This window comes from Scatophagus argus, chromosome 14, assembly GCF_020382885.2.
Source record: "Scatophagus argus isolate fScaArg1 chromosome 14, fScaArg1.pri, whole genome shotgun sequence".
In the NCBI taxonomy this organism is placed as follows: Eukaryota; Metazoa; Chordata; class Actinopteri; family Scatophagidae; genus Scatophagus; species Scatophagus argus.
In genome coordinates, this window is record NC_058506.1 from 20,256,924 (window position 1) to 20,271,855 (window position 14,932).

At 44.7% G+C, this 14,932-nt stretch overlaps 2 protein-coding genes across 3 annotated transcripts; one reads left to right on the top strand and one right to left on the bottom strand.

Annotated features, from left to right (window-relative positions):
- Nucleotides 1-1,635: 1,635 nt before the first annotated feature.
- On the bottom strand, nucleotides 1,636-10,014 carry rcc1l (RCC1 like). 2 transcript variants are annotated; one of them, XM_046411430.1, is made up of 12 exons: nucleotides 9,800-10,014; nucleotides 8,558-8,843; nucleotides 8,289-8,418; nucleotides 7,834-7,962; nucleotides 6,828-6,894; nucleotides 6,216-6,267; nucleotides 5,789-5,873; nucleotides 5,443-5,624; nucleotides 4,889-4,976; nucleotides 4,402-4,575; nucleotides 3,005-3,090; nucleotides 1,636-2,808 (listed from the first exon to the last, which is right to left on the bottom strand). In XM_046411430.1, the coding sequence occupies exons 1-12, from the start codon at nucleotides 9,997-9,999 to the stop codon at nucleotides 2,731-2,733; spliced, it is 1,557 nt and encodes a 518-aa protein (XP_046267386.1). In that variant the 5' UTR covers nucleotides 10,000-10,014; the 3' UTR covers nucleotides 1,636-2,730. The 2 variants fall into 2 exon arrangements, with proteins under 2 accessions (XP_046267386.1, XP_046267385.1); XM_046411429.1 differs by having other exon boundaries at nucleotides 8,558-8,873; nucleotides 9,800-9,961.
- A 2,220-nt stretch (nucleotides 10,015-12,234) lies between these two features.
- tlcd5b (TLC domain containing 5b) lies at nucleotides 12,235-14,808 on the top strand. The gene is made up of 2 exons (XM_046409909.1): nucleotides 12,235-12,427; nucleotides 12,712-14,808. Exons 1-2 carry the CDS (start codon nucleotides 12,238-12,240, stop codon nucleotides 13,242-13,244), a joined length of 723 nt encoding a protein of 240 aa, XP_046265865.1. The 5' UTR covers nucleotides 12,235-12,237; the 3' UTR covers nucleotides 13,245-14,808.
- Nucleotides 14,809-14,932: the final 124 nt, after the last annotated feature.

The window sequence follows — 14,932 nt, forward strand, 5'->3', positions numbered from 1 at the left end:
ACATTCAGTGAGAGTACATGACCTGCTATTTAAAGTAGTTTTTCGCAGGTAATTTTACTTTAACTTAAGGTGAATTTCAGTACACGAGTAAAGTGTTCGAATGCTCTCGACTCCCAGTGACAACAGTCATCACTGCTGAATGAAACGCATCATTTGACTGGTGTGATCGACTGACAGCCTGTGGAGCCACGAGGTCACCGGCGGGAAATCCGACACGAGTGTGACGTAAGCAGCAGCGAGGCAACACTTCAACCGGTCAAACGACACACAGAAATCTTAACATGAAGCTTACTGGTGAATTTCCCTGAAATGTGGAGCCCGTCTGCATTCATTAACCACCACAGTTCTTTCTTGATGTGAACACAGTAGTTTGACACAAAAGTCCAAATTCAAGGTCCATTTATTAGCCTTTTCCTTTGAACCACATCACATGGTCTTCATGAGTGGATGGAATTTTAACTCACAGCTTGCGATGATCAACATTTCTCATGTGGTTCAGCATCATCACAGACTTCGTACGCTAACTCATTTATGACCGAGTGGCTTTGTGAGCGCAGAGTAAGTTCTAAAAGCAAGCAAGGACAGGACTTTACTTTAGGAGGAAAAATCTATTGGGCCTGACCTACAAGCTCCTGTTTCTGACTGAGCACACAAACCCTTCACATCCTGCCTCTCAGACGGGCCACGGGTCGGAGGTTTTGTGCTCACTCAGCAGTTTTGTCATAAAAACATTCCCATACACTCTGAGGGCCCCCGAGTCGTCACGATGATGAATGGCCCCCAAAACACAGGAAGTGAACGGGGACGGCACCGACCTCAGCCACACTCAGCACACTGTAAAATACTCTGACATACATGATTACGTTGTCTATCATGTATCACTAAATCATGACTCACACGTTATATAAAAGCAGGATATTGTTGTTGCAGTTGGCTGGTTGGGGTGTAGAAACTGTCACCTCCACCCGTGCTGAACTGCACGCTCGCTTGCAGACAAACACATTTCTGCATGATCAGTGGACCTGATTAAAAGACTCCAGGTTACAGCCATTCATTTGTAGAACTTACAGTACTTTAGAACTGCTTTGGCACCATTTTGGAAGCTGTGTCGGTGAGTTTTAACGTGCAAAACTCACCGACACAAAGAGCCAAACTGAGTGAAGGCAAAGTTCTGAATCACATCTCATCAGCCACATGTTAGCGTGTTCAGGTGCTCATTAAAAAGCGTTCAGATCACAGAATCAAAGCAAGATGGGTCTGAAAGCGGATCGTTGACATCTTTACCCACGTGAGCAGCAGCACAAGTGCTGATTACGTCACCATCGACACCACATACACAGCAGAGGTGGGAAGTGAGACACAAATGGAAACAGGAAGTCAAAATGTTGTACAGTGATGACCTAAATATTGAAGATCTGATGTTTATTTCTTGTGTATTGTTGGATCATTCTTTTTTTTTGGTATTTGTATACATTTGCAGACTTTGTTTAGGAGTTACTGTTCGTCAGCATTTTTGATTATTTCATACGCTGTAATTGGAAGTGAACAGCCGTTACTGGCCTGTAATTAGTGCCAAATTAGTGCAGCGCTTCCAGGAAATCTACAGACTCTTTAAATGAAGCTTTACCAAAAACATTACGGCTATAATTTCAGCATTTATTAACACACAACTAATGTGGTAAATAAAAATATATTTATTAGGATGCATAGTATCTTAGGTCTGCCATTTACTCCACGTCACATACTGTGTATTTAATTCAACCCGACTGTGTGAAAAGTGGCTTCATCCTCTCTGTTCATCACATAAAATGGTCACCAAACCGGAAGCACAACCCACCAACTCGTCCTGCATGGGGGGGTTAAACATTCATCATATTTTATTCCCACTCGAGCTGTCAGGATGCCATGATTGTAGTTTTTTGGTAGCTTTTATAGGCCCGACACGTATGCATGGGTTCATGTTGAAAAAGTGATTCTTCAGATGCTGCTTTCTCCCTGACAGAAGGCCTTCGCCTTCGATCTGCAGCTGGCAGAGAGATAATCGTTTCTCGTGGACGTTTTTTGAGGACTGGGGAGCATTTCGCAGTCGTGCAGCGAGCCACGGCGAATTGTCCGAGATGATCCCAAACCACAAGAGTCTATTGATCTCACCCTGAATCACGTCGTTCACAAAAACATGCAGTTTTACAGCATTCACCACCTAATGTCTCATTGGAGGAGTCTTTGGTTTAATCACTGAAGTCACTCAAGGGATTACTGTAGAAACCATATGATGGGAATGACTGTAGGCAGGGCTGCAACAGAAACCGAAGTGGGAAAAATGTCCATCTCAGTGACTGCATCAGGGTGACGTCGTCAAAGGTCTCATTTTGTCCGGCAAGTTCAGAAATACTGAATTCAAATTTATATATAAAACAGAAAAAAAAGTCCTCACATTGGAGCAGCTGCAACCACAGAATCAGTCACGTTTTCATTGTTTTGCTTGAAAAATCGATTAACTGACTCATCATCATTTCAGCTCAGCTGTAATGAAGCAAAACAATTGACCTGCGTGCAGGAGAGAGCGAGCTGAGTCGCTGTCAGGATGTTGCACTCGAGGGGCCCGTCGCCTGCAGAGAGCAGCTGCCTTCGAGACTCCAGCGTGGCCCCCGATCGGCCCCCCCTGAGGCGTCCGGGGGTCAGCGGGAGGCTCAGCCAAACATCCAGCCTTTTATCCTCTTCCTGAGGAGCTCACAGGAGGGACTTCACCAGCGCCACCATGTGGTCAACACCACACGCTACGTCCACCACCTGGCCGGGAACAGTCACCTGAAGGCAAATCCAACGGAGAAACATTATTAGTAGAATAGGTGCATTTTACTTATTGAAAGAAAAACAAGGTCGGACAAAAGCCTCATTATTGCAAGCTCACGAACTGTTGTGCTTCTGCTCCTACAAGGCACCGCAGCTGCGTGCTTTTCACTCTTTTATTTGCATGACTAATATTGAACCAGTGTTGTCTTACACGCCACGGGAAGTACTGGTCGTCTCTCTTGCCGATGCCCAAACAACCTCTCACATTCTTCCCCCAGACGAAGAGCTCGCCTCGATCTGCAAAGAAACCATCAAACGTGAGCCCGCTGCGAGGCCGAGCGCCCGCTGAGCCGCAACGCAGGGCAGCTGCGGTTTGGAACAAGTCAGACATTTTACTGGGATCATCTGAGACGTGTAGAGTAAGATGAAATAACAAGCACGGTTCATAAGAACCCAGGATAAAAACGCTGACCTAACAACAGCAAACAAAAGCCTCTGATTATCATCCCAGTTAAACATATTTACATACACAGTAGATTACAGTGAGTGAACACAACACAGTATAATCAATAATCAAGGCTCTGATCACTAATGACTCATGTGGTACATCTCATTCTTCTTACCAACTCAAAGAAATCACAGAACTGAAAATATTTTCTAATCACGTTTTCACTAACGTAAAAGTAAAAGGAATATTTCAACATTTTGGGTAGTTGCGCTTCACTTTCCGTCAGAGAGCAGGAAGATAAGACTGACATCAGCCTCATGTCTGTGTGGAAAACATGAAGCAGCTTAGCTTAGCTTAGCACAAAGACTGGAAACAGGGTCAGATGGCTGGCCTGTGGTTTTCTGTGTTCTGTGCTGAAACATTTAAATGTGGCAGAGTTTTTACCCTCTGAATTTAGCGAGGTAGAAGTAGAAAGTAGGATAAAATGGAAATAATAAATCTACTCAACCACTGCAGACTGACTGTTAATTTATGTGGTTCTCAAGCAAAAAACACATTTCACCTTCTGCACGTGGACGGATTTACTGCTCCTGTTTGTCATGTCACAATACGCTGAATATGTTTGGGTTGTGGACTGTCGGCAGAATGAAACGGATTAATCGATAATGAAAGTACAAGTACCTTCAAACTGTGCTTGAGTTCTGCACCTCAGCAAATGTACTTTTAGATTTCATACATTTCCTCTCATCTCCTGCTTTAGAAGTTTGAGTCTGACTAATACAAAGGTTTTATCAGTCCGTCCTTTGCGGTTCAGCTGCTCCTCCAGGAGACTGTGCTCCCTTTTTTCAGAGATGAAAACCAGACGAGAAAGCAGCAGCAGACGTTTTGTTCAGTGCCATAAACAGACTAAATTACCTGACTCAACAGTAAACTGCTTGCAGAGACACCCGCGCCTCACTTTCAGCACTTCAGACTGGCTGAGGCAGAATCACTTTGCACTTTATGAGTTTTATGTTCCCATCTCTTATCCTTGCTGGAAACAAAATGGCTCAGGAGAATAAAATATGAAGCTGAAATCTCATAAAGCAGCATCGGTGAACCTCGTACTACATGGAGTGATGAGATCTGACCCGGTGCAGCTTTAAGTCCAACGTTCTCACCTGTCACTGCGGCAAAGTGACTGAGGCCACACCTGATCCTGCTGACAGCGACTGAGGGGTTGAACTCTGAGCGTCCAAACAGCGTGGGGGGAATCATCTCAGGGGTGGACGATTCGGACAGTTTGGGACCTTTTCCAAGAATGCCATAGCCCCACACAAACACCTCTCCCCTCTCTGAATCACAGACACACAGAGAGGCCCGTGTTGATATTCACATGCTGAAATGGTGAAACAAAAGAAAGCAGCTCCTCCATTTCTCTGGAGCAGCAGTGCATTGTGGGAGAAGAGCATCCATCGACCACAAAGATAAGAAATTCAACTGTATTTAAAGCCAGCTCCAAACTGTTTGAGCTCAGAAAACGTTTATACCAAAGAGCTGCTTAACTCAGCTAATAAATCTGAACAGTTTGTCTTTTCATTAGCAGCTCTGTCATTCATTCAGCAGTGGTGTGTTCGTGTGTGTGTGTGTGTGTGTGTGTGAACTGACCGTTGAGAACGGCCACCTGTGTGCCTCCACAGGCTGCCTGAACCACCTTTCCACAGCCTTTCAGAGGAAGGTGTCGAGGAGTGTTGATCTGAAATAAAAAGCCAAAGCTCAGTCACAGTAAGCAGCTGCTGCTTTTGCTGCTGTTGTTTTGTTCCCACTCTCTCTCATCAGGGTAAATATCTGATAGAAATCGACTAAAGTAAATTAATATCATAAGCTGATAAAACACATTTTTTTCTTTTACTGGCAGCATGTCTGCATGAGAGCCTCAGCAGTTCAGCAGTTTTGTCGGTTTATTTCTCGCTCCAGCAGCTGCTTCAGGTTTATGCATTTGACCTTAGGAACAAAAATACTCCATTTAAAACTTTCATCTCAAATCCGTCAAATTAAAACAAGCAATCGGAAGCAGATCAGAATGTTCTGGAGTATCCCACTGGTGACTGCTGTGAAGCGAGCAGCGTGGACAGCTGACTGACAGGTGGCAGCCGAACCCAACAAGAGCCATCAAGCCGCTCGCCGAGCCACAAACACTTGGGCTCGCCTGCTGTCCTCACCTGTGTGGCCTCAGTCACCGAGGCCAGCTGCAGGTATTCAGAGTTCCCCCATCCAAACAGCTGTCCGTCTCTGGACACGGCCAGGCTGCAGTCGCCATACGTGCTGATTTGCTTCACCTCCACCCCGGCCAGATCGCCTCCCACCTCCACCGGATTGGAGCTTATGTTGTGGTGCCCCAGACCTGGAAGACGAAGAGCACAGAGACTTTAAGAGTCTTAAACTGGTTAGTGCCGATGTTACACCACTTTTTATTAATTTTGCCTTTCATCAGGGGTGAAAACGGCACAAACAAAGCAGGCGATGAGCTTGTTTGCAATCACTTTCTAAACATCCACGTGCACTGACCCGTCTGTCCATCTGCTCCCCACCCGCACGCCAAGACTTGTCCTGTCTCTGTGAGGAAGAGACTGTGGTCCTGTCCACAGGCCACCTGCAGACAACAAAAGCACATTAAATCCCGTTTCAACTGTGTTATGTCTACATGCAAATGCACACATTTAAAGCGACTTCAGAGAGTCTCATTTAAGCCTAAACGTGTGAATGTCAAGCTCAGCCAACAGGTGATTAAACAAACAAGCTGCTTAAGATGAAAGTGCAACTGCATGGGGTTTTGAGGTAAAGCGGTTGGCGCAGCTCTGGGCAGATGTTGGTGTGATCAAGCTACGCGGTGTGTGTGATGTGGGAGCATCTGAAGGTCTGGTGCAGGAAGGGGGTGGGGGGCAGACACAACCAAAACCACGTGTCATCACAGCACAGACAAAAGCTGGCTCACCTGGACGACCCGGCAGCTGAAGCCCTCCATCTTGTGAATGACGTGACTGCCGCTGTTTGAACGTGACACAGAGAAATAACCCATCAGTCACCTGAGGACAGCAGCACCTGCAACATGTCACCTGTCGTGCTCTCAACAGCCTCCTGCTCGTATTCGTACGAACGCAACTCGCAGACGAACAAAACCTCCGAGGCCCATGGAGGGTCAGGCAGAGTCTCTTAAAAATCAATAAATGTTCTCTGGACGTTTGAATGAAATGTAAGACCTCAGAATGTGACACATTTTAAATTATTCTAAAAGAACTCCAGTTTTGTGAAGTTTGAGTTGTTTGTTCTGTAAAACTTCATCAAAGTCGCCCTGAGCCCAAAGTGACGTCTTCTTTTGTCCAACCAACAAGCCCAAACCCAAAGACTCTTCATTTACTGTCATAAATGACAAAGAAAGGCAGCAAATCCTGGAAGGAGCAAAAGTTTGACATTTTTGGCTTGAAAAATAACTGAAAAGATAAATCGATTATGAGAAAAGTGGGACATTTGTTTTCTTTCCATCAACCAATAGTTTCAGCTCTGACATTAAGTAGAAAGAGCTTGAGACTTGGACTAAGCAACACACCTGTAGACTTCGTCTTCAACGATCCGCCGTCCACACTGACCGTACGCATTGTTGCCCATACTGAAAACTGCAGGAGGAAACAGACAGAACAGACGGTCCTGAGTCTGGCATCTGATATGAACCTTTCTTATCTACTGAAACAAAACATTTTCACTCTCGTACTGAAGTTGCTTCATTTATTCAAAGTCTGAAGAAAAAGTTCAAGCCTAAAAGCCTTTCAGAGTGAAAAAAAACAAGATTCCATTCTGATTAGTTTAATTCCCCACCGACTTCAGTTGACATTTACTGTCAGAGAAAAGTGTCTGCCTGAAAAAATGGAACAAACTGATAAATTAGCAGAAAAACAGCTGCTGAGCTCCATTTGCAACAGTCCTGTCCTCTTATTCACAGTGTGAATAACATCCCACAGTGACTGACTAACTAAAGTTTTTCTCTCAAAGATCTTGATTGATGATTTAAGCCCTTCTGTTTCATCAGACCAAACTCCAGTCACAAATCTGATAATTATAAATGCCAAACAGTAAAGTACAAACCTGACAAAACACAAGACGACCTTAAACGCAGCAGGAAGCATCACTCTTTAATTTATTTGGCAAACGTCCCAAAAAGAAGGAAAATTAATTTCAACAGAACTCATAAAATCAAAATTCTATGAACATTACGCAACATGAAGAACACTGCATACACTGAGATCTGACTGGCTGCAGCTTGTTAGAGCATCTCTGTGCTAATTTACTGAAAGTACCAGGAGACCCTAATGGGCTTTTTAAATGAGATTTAACAGCTGCCCGAATCGCTCGTTTTCACTGAGTGGTGGGACGTAAAAGGAGGACGTAAAAGGACACACAGTGTGACAGGTGGCTGTTAACAACACAACACCTGGTGCGCTTCGTCTTTGCACGAGCTGCGACGAACACGTTGGTGATTTGTAACAATGTTTTGTTTCTGTACAAGCAGACCAACCAACTTTGGCTTCACGCTGCTGCCGGAAGAGTCGGCCTCTTACCTCCCTCTTTGTCGGTGAGGACCAGAGAGTGAGCGCGACCGCAGGCCACCTGAAGCACTCGGGTCTGTAGAGGCTCGACGAGAGGCAGAGCCACCGGGGAGGGTTCCAACACGTAGTCATAGCTCTGATCTGCAGAGACAACACAAAATTCCAGGATGTGAGGCAGGCCACACAAAATCCATCATCTCCAACTCCTGAGAACGAAAACCTTCAGAGGCTAAATGTTCCACTGTGTTAAACTGTTAGCTGCTACGCTGGGTTAGCAACTGACTTGGGATTGTTTTGGTGAAACCAACATTAAAGAGAGTGCTGAGACTGAAGCAGGTGCTGAAGTTCAAAAGAACGCGTTAAAACTAACACTAAAACACAAAAAATGTCAAGTGTTTAAGTGGGTTAGGCAGGGTGAAGGGCAGCAGCGCTTCTGGTTTTGTTTCAGCAGTGCAGCTTGGTCTTACGGCGGCTGTGTTGTGTGCGCTGGAAGCCCAGCTGAGAGTCCTTGTTGAGGCCCATGCCCCACAGTTTGGTAACATCTTTGGTTGGGGAGGCGATGAGAGTGAAGCCATAACCACAAGCGGCAGAAGAGATCTACAACAGACGAAGAGGAGCAGCTGGTGAGTTTAGTCTTACAAAACTATTTTAACACTCCATACTGCTGAAGTAAAGCACTCACTGACAGGTACTGGACATTTTATCTTAACTCTCACTACAGCAACATTAATTTCACCTGCTCTGCGGTCTCCAACCGGTAAGGAGTCAGCTGGTATTTGCGGGGCTTCTTCCTGCCGCTGTCTGGCACCACAAAGCTGGGGATACCCAGAGCACCAGTGAAGCTGAAGCCCCACACAAACACTTTGTGAGTGGGCTTTTTGTGCTGAGCGACATACTGAAAAACCGGATCTGTGCCGCGTTTCTCCTCAGGTCCGGATGCTTTCCTGAGTGTCGCATAACCGCAGACTTGAAGCCCTGCGCTCTTGTGTCGAGCGCACAGTCGCACACATGGAAAAGCCATCCTGTAGACAGAGACGAGACAGGCGACAGATCTGTAATGAAGTGCAATGCAGTCCTCGTTAGGGGGCAGAAATAATCCAACAGGTGAACTTAAACTTCAACAGACAGTTGGACAACAAATTTACAATCGGCAGATCAAATGTTTATTGTTCTGGCAATTTTAAACATTTATGGGTGGAGTTTATCTTCATGATTTTAATAGAAATATCAGAACTGTACTAGCAATTTCCCTTATTAAAAACCATTTCAGTTATTTCTCTTTATATAATACATCAGTGTAAAATAGACAATAAACAGACAAATGTTATCAAACATAACACATTATATGGTGTAACACACTGGAACGTAAAGGACTTCTTTAACATAGATTGTCTGATTATTAATTCTTCAGCTTTGGTTTAAATATTCTGCATCAATGAGTTGCAGCTACAACGCTACAGCTGAAGTATTGTGGTTCGTAGAGAGAATGCAACAGCACCAAACTCCGTTCATTTATTGTGACACTAATCCTACTTTCTTGTTGCGAAAGATGAATCATTTGATACTGGGACATACCGAAGACTTTAAATACTGGTGAGGGTCTGCTGGTAAATTCGGCTTGCTACTGGTACACTGTACAGCTCAATGTCTTAATAAAATGTTACATTTTTAGCACCACACCGTAAAAGCTAGCTAAAATGCTAGTTAAAGTAGGTTCCACAGAGCTGAAGGAACTAACACGTGAAATGAACAATTTATGAAAGTAATCATATAATAAGGGATGTTTTGGTATTTGTGATTAGTGCCGAATGGCAAGGTGGTACCTGAGCAATCAATTAATGCAATAAATCGTGTTTTAATAAAAACGTAAGTTTGGCAATTTCTCCGGGAACATTCAATTATTAATAATATGAACAGAGTTTCACCTCAGTTCTCTCCGCTTTTTCCACACACAGCCACGGACTTTGACTGAGCTTACCTTGGCCTTCTGTTAGACCGAGGTTTAATAATGTGTCCCACAGGTGGAGGAATTAATTTGCTCTTTTCAGAAGCTGATGTGAACGAGCCGAAATAGTAAGAATATGTTTCAATGTCACTACCGCGCGTTTGTTTTCCCAGGAAGAGGAAAAAGATTCTTCTTCTACCCGTGCTTTTCTTTACTGTAAACCTTCGTCTCATTAGCGAAGTATTGCGCCATCTACTGGACCGGAGTATAAAACATAATAAGTTACCTGCCACCTGTGTGATTGAAGTGTCTCACATTTTAGGATTAGTTTAGTATAACACAACATAGACAGCTGGTGAATTGTTATGTAAATTGTTATTGTTATTTGCGAGCTATTTAAAGGATCAGTTCACCCAGATGACGACTAATATTACAATTTTCTCAATAACCTTCTTGGTATCTCACCAGTTTGGATTTCTTTTTTGTCCAGGTTTTACACGTTGAGTGGTGATGGTTTGCTCAGACATTCCAAGTTTAGTACACAAACAAGATAATAATTAATGGGATCTACTTTTAGAGGTGTTGGTTGGTAGATTTTGTTACTGTTCTGTAAACTAATTTCCAAATTATCCAATTGCAATAAACTATTTTCTGTTGAGTACATATTTTTATGGACCTGCATAAGACAGTTGCTTGCTTTAACTAACCAATTACCTACTCAGATTAGAGCGACTCTGAAAGTGGGTTAATGCTGCAGGGCTGTCAGGCGAGCACCTGACCTTCCCGTCACAGGTTATTAATATGCAGAGAGGAGTGAAGTGAATGCAGAGCCGCGTGTGAAAACGTCTTACCTGCTCGCACACTGCTTACATTCAGCTGCTGCTGTGCTGCCTTGCTCAGTCACATATTTATCAGGACCGGGTCTGCAGGGGGGTCTGCAGCATCTTCTGCACAATCCAGCTTTGTTTTCAGTTCGAGGCCGCAGTCCCATGTAAAGTGTGTACATTTACACTAGAAAATCAAGTTGAAAAGGTTTCACTGTGCGCCCACATCCTGTTTCACTGTCAGTTAAACCACTTCTGTCAGTCCAGGATTAGTTCTGGTTTCACTGTGACTCTGCACCCAGTTTATGAGAAGTGTAGAGAACAGCTTCACCTCTTCATCCCATGGAGAGAATTAGTCTCAGCTCGAAAGACCACAACATGAGTGGGACAAACTGGATTACTCACGTTTCACCCTTCACTTTAAAAGTCACAGAAATCGCAATACAAACAAGCACTAAAAGTTTTTCTGCACAGGCATTTTGATTGATTGTGGGTGCGAGAGGTCAGCACCAGAGGAGTGTAAGTGATGCTGTCATCCACACGTTCGTGAAGTTTTAACCTTAAACACTGAGTGTGTGAAAGTGTGTGTGCTTTTCAATAAAATGAATTTATGTGACCAGTGCAGAGACAGCAAACTCCAGTTCGGGTTTATTTTAGTGGGACTGAGCTGCAGCCCCGCGCCACCCGTCCCGTCTAAAAGCAGGTATCTGCAGAGGAGACCATAATCCTTTAAGAGGATCAGGTCTGGGATCCAGGGGGGAGGGGATAGAGGATCCACTGACTGCCACCGGTAGCCTGCACATGGCCTTTCAGTCGTCCCGTCCCCGTCTGCAATGTGCTGAGCTTCGGTCTTCCTGTCTTTTGCGGTGCGTCCACAGTGATGGACCGCCGGAGTCCGTTTGTACACGCGGCCTGAACGTGAGGACGACTGGGAGGAGCGGGAGCGAAGGTGAGACGCAGCGCGAGGGTGTGGAGGTGTGGACGCAGCGCAGGTGAAACACGCGCGCTGCGTTTGCACAAAATGTTTTGGCTCCAGACTGTTAAGCTCTTTGTCACTGTTGGTTCATCAGAACCGAGTTGTTGCTTATAACCACAATGTAACGTGTTATAAACTGTTATAAACTATTAAATGTTGACATGTCACTTGTAAATGCTAAAAAATAAAGTATGTTAAGTGTGTGTTCTCGGGGGTTTGGATGTCATGTGCGCATCGTTTGTCTTTTTACAGCAAAGTTGTGTCAGTTTTAGGGTAAAATCTGAGCTTTTCGTGCTTTTCCTCCTTTATACACACCTGTATATATATCTGTATATATGTATATGTATATTATAAATGTGCTCATTTATTATCTCTTTAAACTGTTTTTGCACTCTTTGCTGTTCTTGTGAGCTGCCGCGACAAGTGAATTTCCCCACTGTGGGATCAGTAAAGTTCATCTTATCTTAACTTATCTTAAAATCTGAGCCAGTGTTAAGAGTATTTTTACTTTGGGAAGATAAGTCAACAATAATGTCAAAAAACAACACTAACTGTGGGTCAAAACATCCCTTTGGTGCAGACTAAAGTCAGGCCAGCATTGCGCTGCTGTAGTTTTGACGCAGAGATTTTTCCTAAAACAAAACATTTGTGTGCTATAACCGCTCACAGCCATGCCGCTGCTGGAGGTGATCTGCAGCCTGATTGGCTGGTTCTCGCTCTACCTGCTCTTCTGCCACACCTTCGCTCAGCGGGGGCCCGAGTGGAACTGCCGCCTCGTCACTTTGTCCCACGGGGTCCTCATAGTCCTGCTCACAGCCTACGTGGTCTTCATAGACGGGCCCTGGCCTTTCACACATGCCGGTCAGTGAACGTCAGAAACCGCTTCAGTGTCTTCACTAGAAATAAACTGAACTGTATTTAATAATTGGTCAGACTGTGTGTGTGTGTGTGTGTGTGTGTGTGTGTGTGTGTGTGTGTGTGTGTGTGTGTGTTTTGGTTAGTCTGTGCGTACCAGGACGCTTGTGTTTGTCTAAATGGATTCAGTTTATTGAACCGTTAAGACAGCAGCAGTGGAAGCGCAGTACAGGTACACGCAGATTCATATAATTAACATCAAACATGATCCGCTCCCGTCGACCCTCCAGGTACAGAAAACACCGAGCTCCAGACCTTCTCCCTGGCCGTCTGCCTGGGCTACTTCTTCTTCGACATGGGCTGGTGCGTGTGCAACCGCAGCGAGGGCCCCGTCATGCTGGCGCACCACGCCGCCAGCATCGCGGGCATCCTGCTGGCCCTGCTCATGGGCGTGTCGGGCTGCGAGACCTGCGGCGTCATCTTCGGCAGCGAGATCACCAACCCGCTGCTGCAGACCCGCTGGTTCCTGCGCCGGCTGGGCCTGTACGACGGCCTGCTGGGCGACGCCGTGGACCTGCTCTTCATCCTGCTGTTCGCCACCGTGCGAGTGGGCGTCGGCACTGTGATGTTCTACTGCGAGCTCACGTCCCCCAGGACCACGCTGGTCATGAAGCTGGGCGGCGTGGTCATGTACGGGATAGCCTGGGTGTTCATGGTGGACATCGCCAGATTTGGCTACAAGAAAAGCAGGGCCAAGTACAAAAGGTGGCGAGAGAAGCACAAGCTCAAAGAACCGGAAGGGCTTCCGGATAAGCGTGACTGAAGGACGTTTGATGTGCTTAAACACCTGCAGGAACCAACCTTCAGTGGGATGTTTCTCCTTCAGTGGCTTCTGGACCTCTGAAGGTGTTCAAAACCCAACTGGTCTGACGAAAACAAAAGCATGTTGGTGGATCTCTGAGGAACATGTGAATAAAAGAACAACATGGAAGCAGCAGAGACTTTAGGTCCAGTTTCAGAAACACAGAGGCCTACATTTCCCACAATGCAACTCGATGGCTGAACCTTCCCTGCCTGGTAGAAGTTTTGTTCACAATCCACACACACACATTTTCCACACTACAAACTGATTCACGGTGGTGTACTGTGAGTACAAGATTTCAAGTACTGTTTTTAAGTACAAATTTGAGGTACTTTTTTTTTTTTTACTTCATTACGATAATCTGACAGCTTTAAAAATTAAACCTCATGCGTACAAAACACACGAAGAGCTCATAAAAATCTGATTTGTTTGAAATCAGAGCAGCCAGTAGTTTAAAGGATATTAATTTAAGGTATTTTCATGACAAACACTTTGTGGTTCCAGCTTTAAGAAATGAAACGAATGATGGCTGAATTCCATTTAGCTGCTTCAGTTTCAGGGTCCTGGTAAACAACCGTCAATACTCAGATTCAAAATGCAGTACTTCAAGAAAAGAAATACTCCTTTTCTCTTTTATACTCCAGTCTAACAAGTGTACTTTCTAGGTTTTCTTTTCTGCGCTGGATTTTACAACCAGGAGTTCAGCTGTGTTTAAAATAATAATAATTAAAAAAAAACAAAACAAAACAAAACATTGTGGCTTAACTCCACAAGCAGACTTAAGCTGATGTGTTTGTGTCAGATTTACTGCAGGAAGAAGGAAGTTTTTCATCATCACAAGCTCAAATGTCAACTAACTTGCTGTAAAAGTTCGTCAAAAAGTTGTACGTGAAACCGAAGCTTCCGTGAATTAAAAAAAAAAAAAAGAACAACAACAACAACAACACAGCCAACACACAGGAGCTCCCAAAATGTGTATCAGTCCGCGACTAAAAATAGTCCCTGACAGATTACACTTTTTTAGAAACGTCTTGTGTTTTACGGAACAATTTATTTAATGTTTCCACATAAAAACGACGACGGCTGAATGTTGGCGACAAATGGCGGCTCTACGAGGACGTCGCCGATTCTGCAGTTTTGACTGTTTAATTTAAAAGGTGCAGTTCACCCCAAAATCAAAACCACGTGTTCTTCTCTGCATCTATTTAAAATTAAGTATGAACGAATGGTGGAAAACCAGTGGGGGGCGACGTGGCGAAGAACTGTTTATTATCGTATCTTTTAAAGTCGTTTTCCAGGATGAATGGATGGATTAGCCAGTCAAAATGATGAAAGTTCGTTAAGTTCATTCAGGTGTTTGCTGAAACCAACACTTGGGTGGATGAGTTTCCCTCCCGCACGTCTGATGGTTTCACGACCTTCAGACGACGTTCAAAAGAACTTTTGTTTAGAGTTAATTTCGGAGTGGACTGCTCCTTTAATGCTCCTCATTGTCGTCTTCCGGGCTCGCAAGTGGGCTTTAAAATAAATAAGATGCCTTCATCAAACCGCCCACACCGGATCCGAAAGAAGTGACACTTTTCTCAGCTTTTCCCGCCACGTTTAACAGCGTCGACGCTTCGTGTGTCAGCAAACACGTTAACAGCGTT

What these genes read in the sequence shown, in the direction of transcription:
- tlcd5b (XM_046409909.1), top strand. Translation starts at nt 12,238, where the DNA reads ATGCCGCTGCTGGAGGTGATCTGCAGCCTGATTGGCTGGTTCTCGCTC. An exon ending in CTGGCCTTTCACACATGCCG is followed by an intron (nt 12,428 to 12,711) that starts GTCAGTGAACGT and finishes TCGACCCTCCAG; the next exon opens with GTACAGAAAACACCGAGCTC.
- rcc1l (XM_046411430.1), bottom strand. Translation starts at nt 9,999, where the DNA reads ATGAGACGAAGGTTTACAGTAAAGAAAAGCACGGGTAGAAGAAGAATC. An exon ending in TCAGCTGCCGGGTCGTCCAG is followed by an intron (nt 5,874 to 6,215) that starts GTGAGCCAGCTT and finishes TGTTGTCTGCAG; the next exon opens with GTGGCCTGTGGACAGGACCA. An exon ending in ACAGGTGGCCGTTCTCAACG is followed by an intron (nt 4,576 to 4,888) that starts GTCAGTTCACAC and finishes TCTGTGATTCAG; the next exon opens with AGAGGGGAGAGGTGTTTGTG.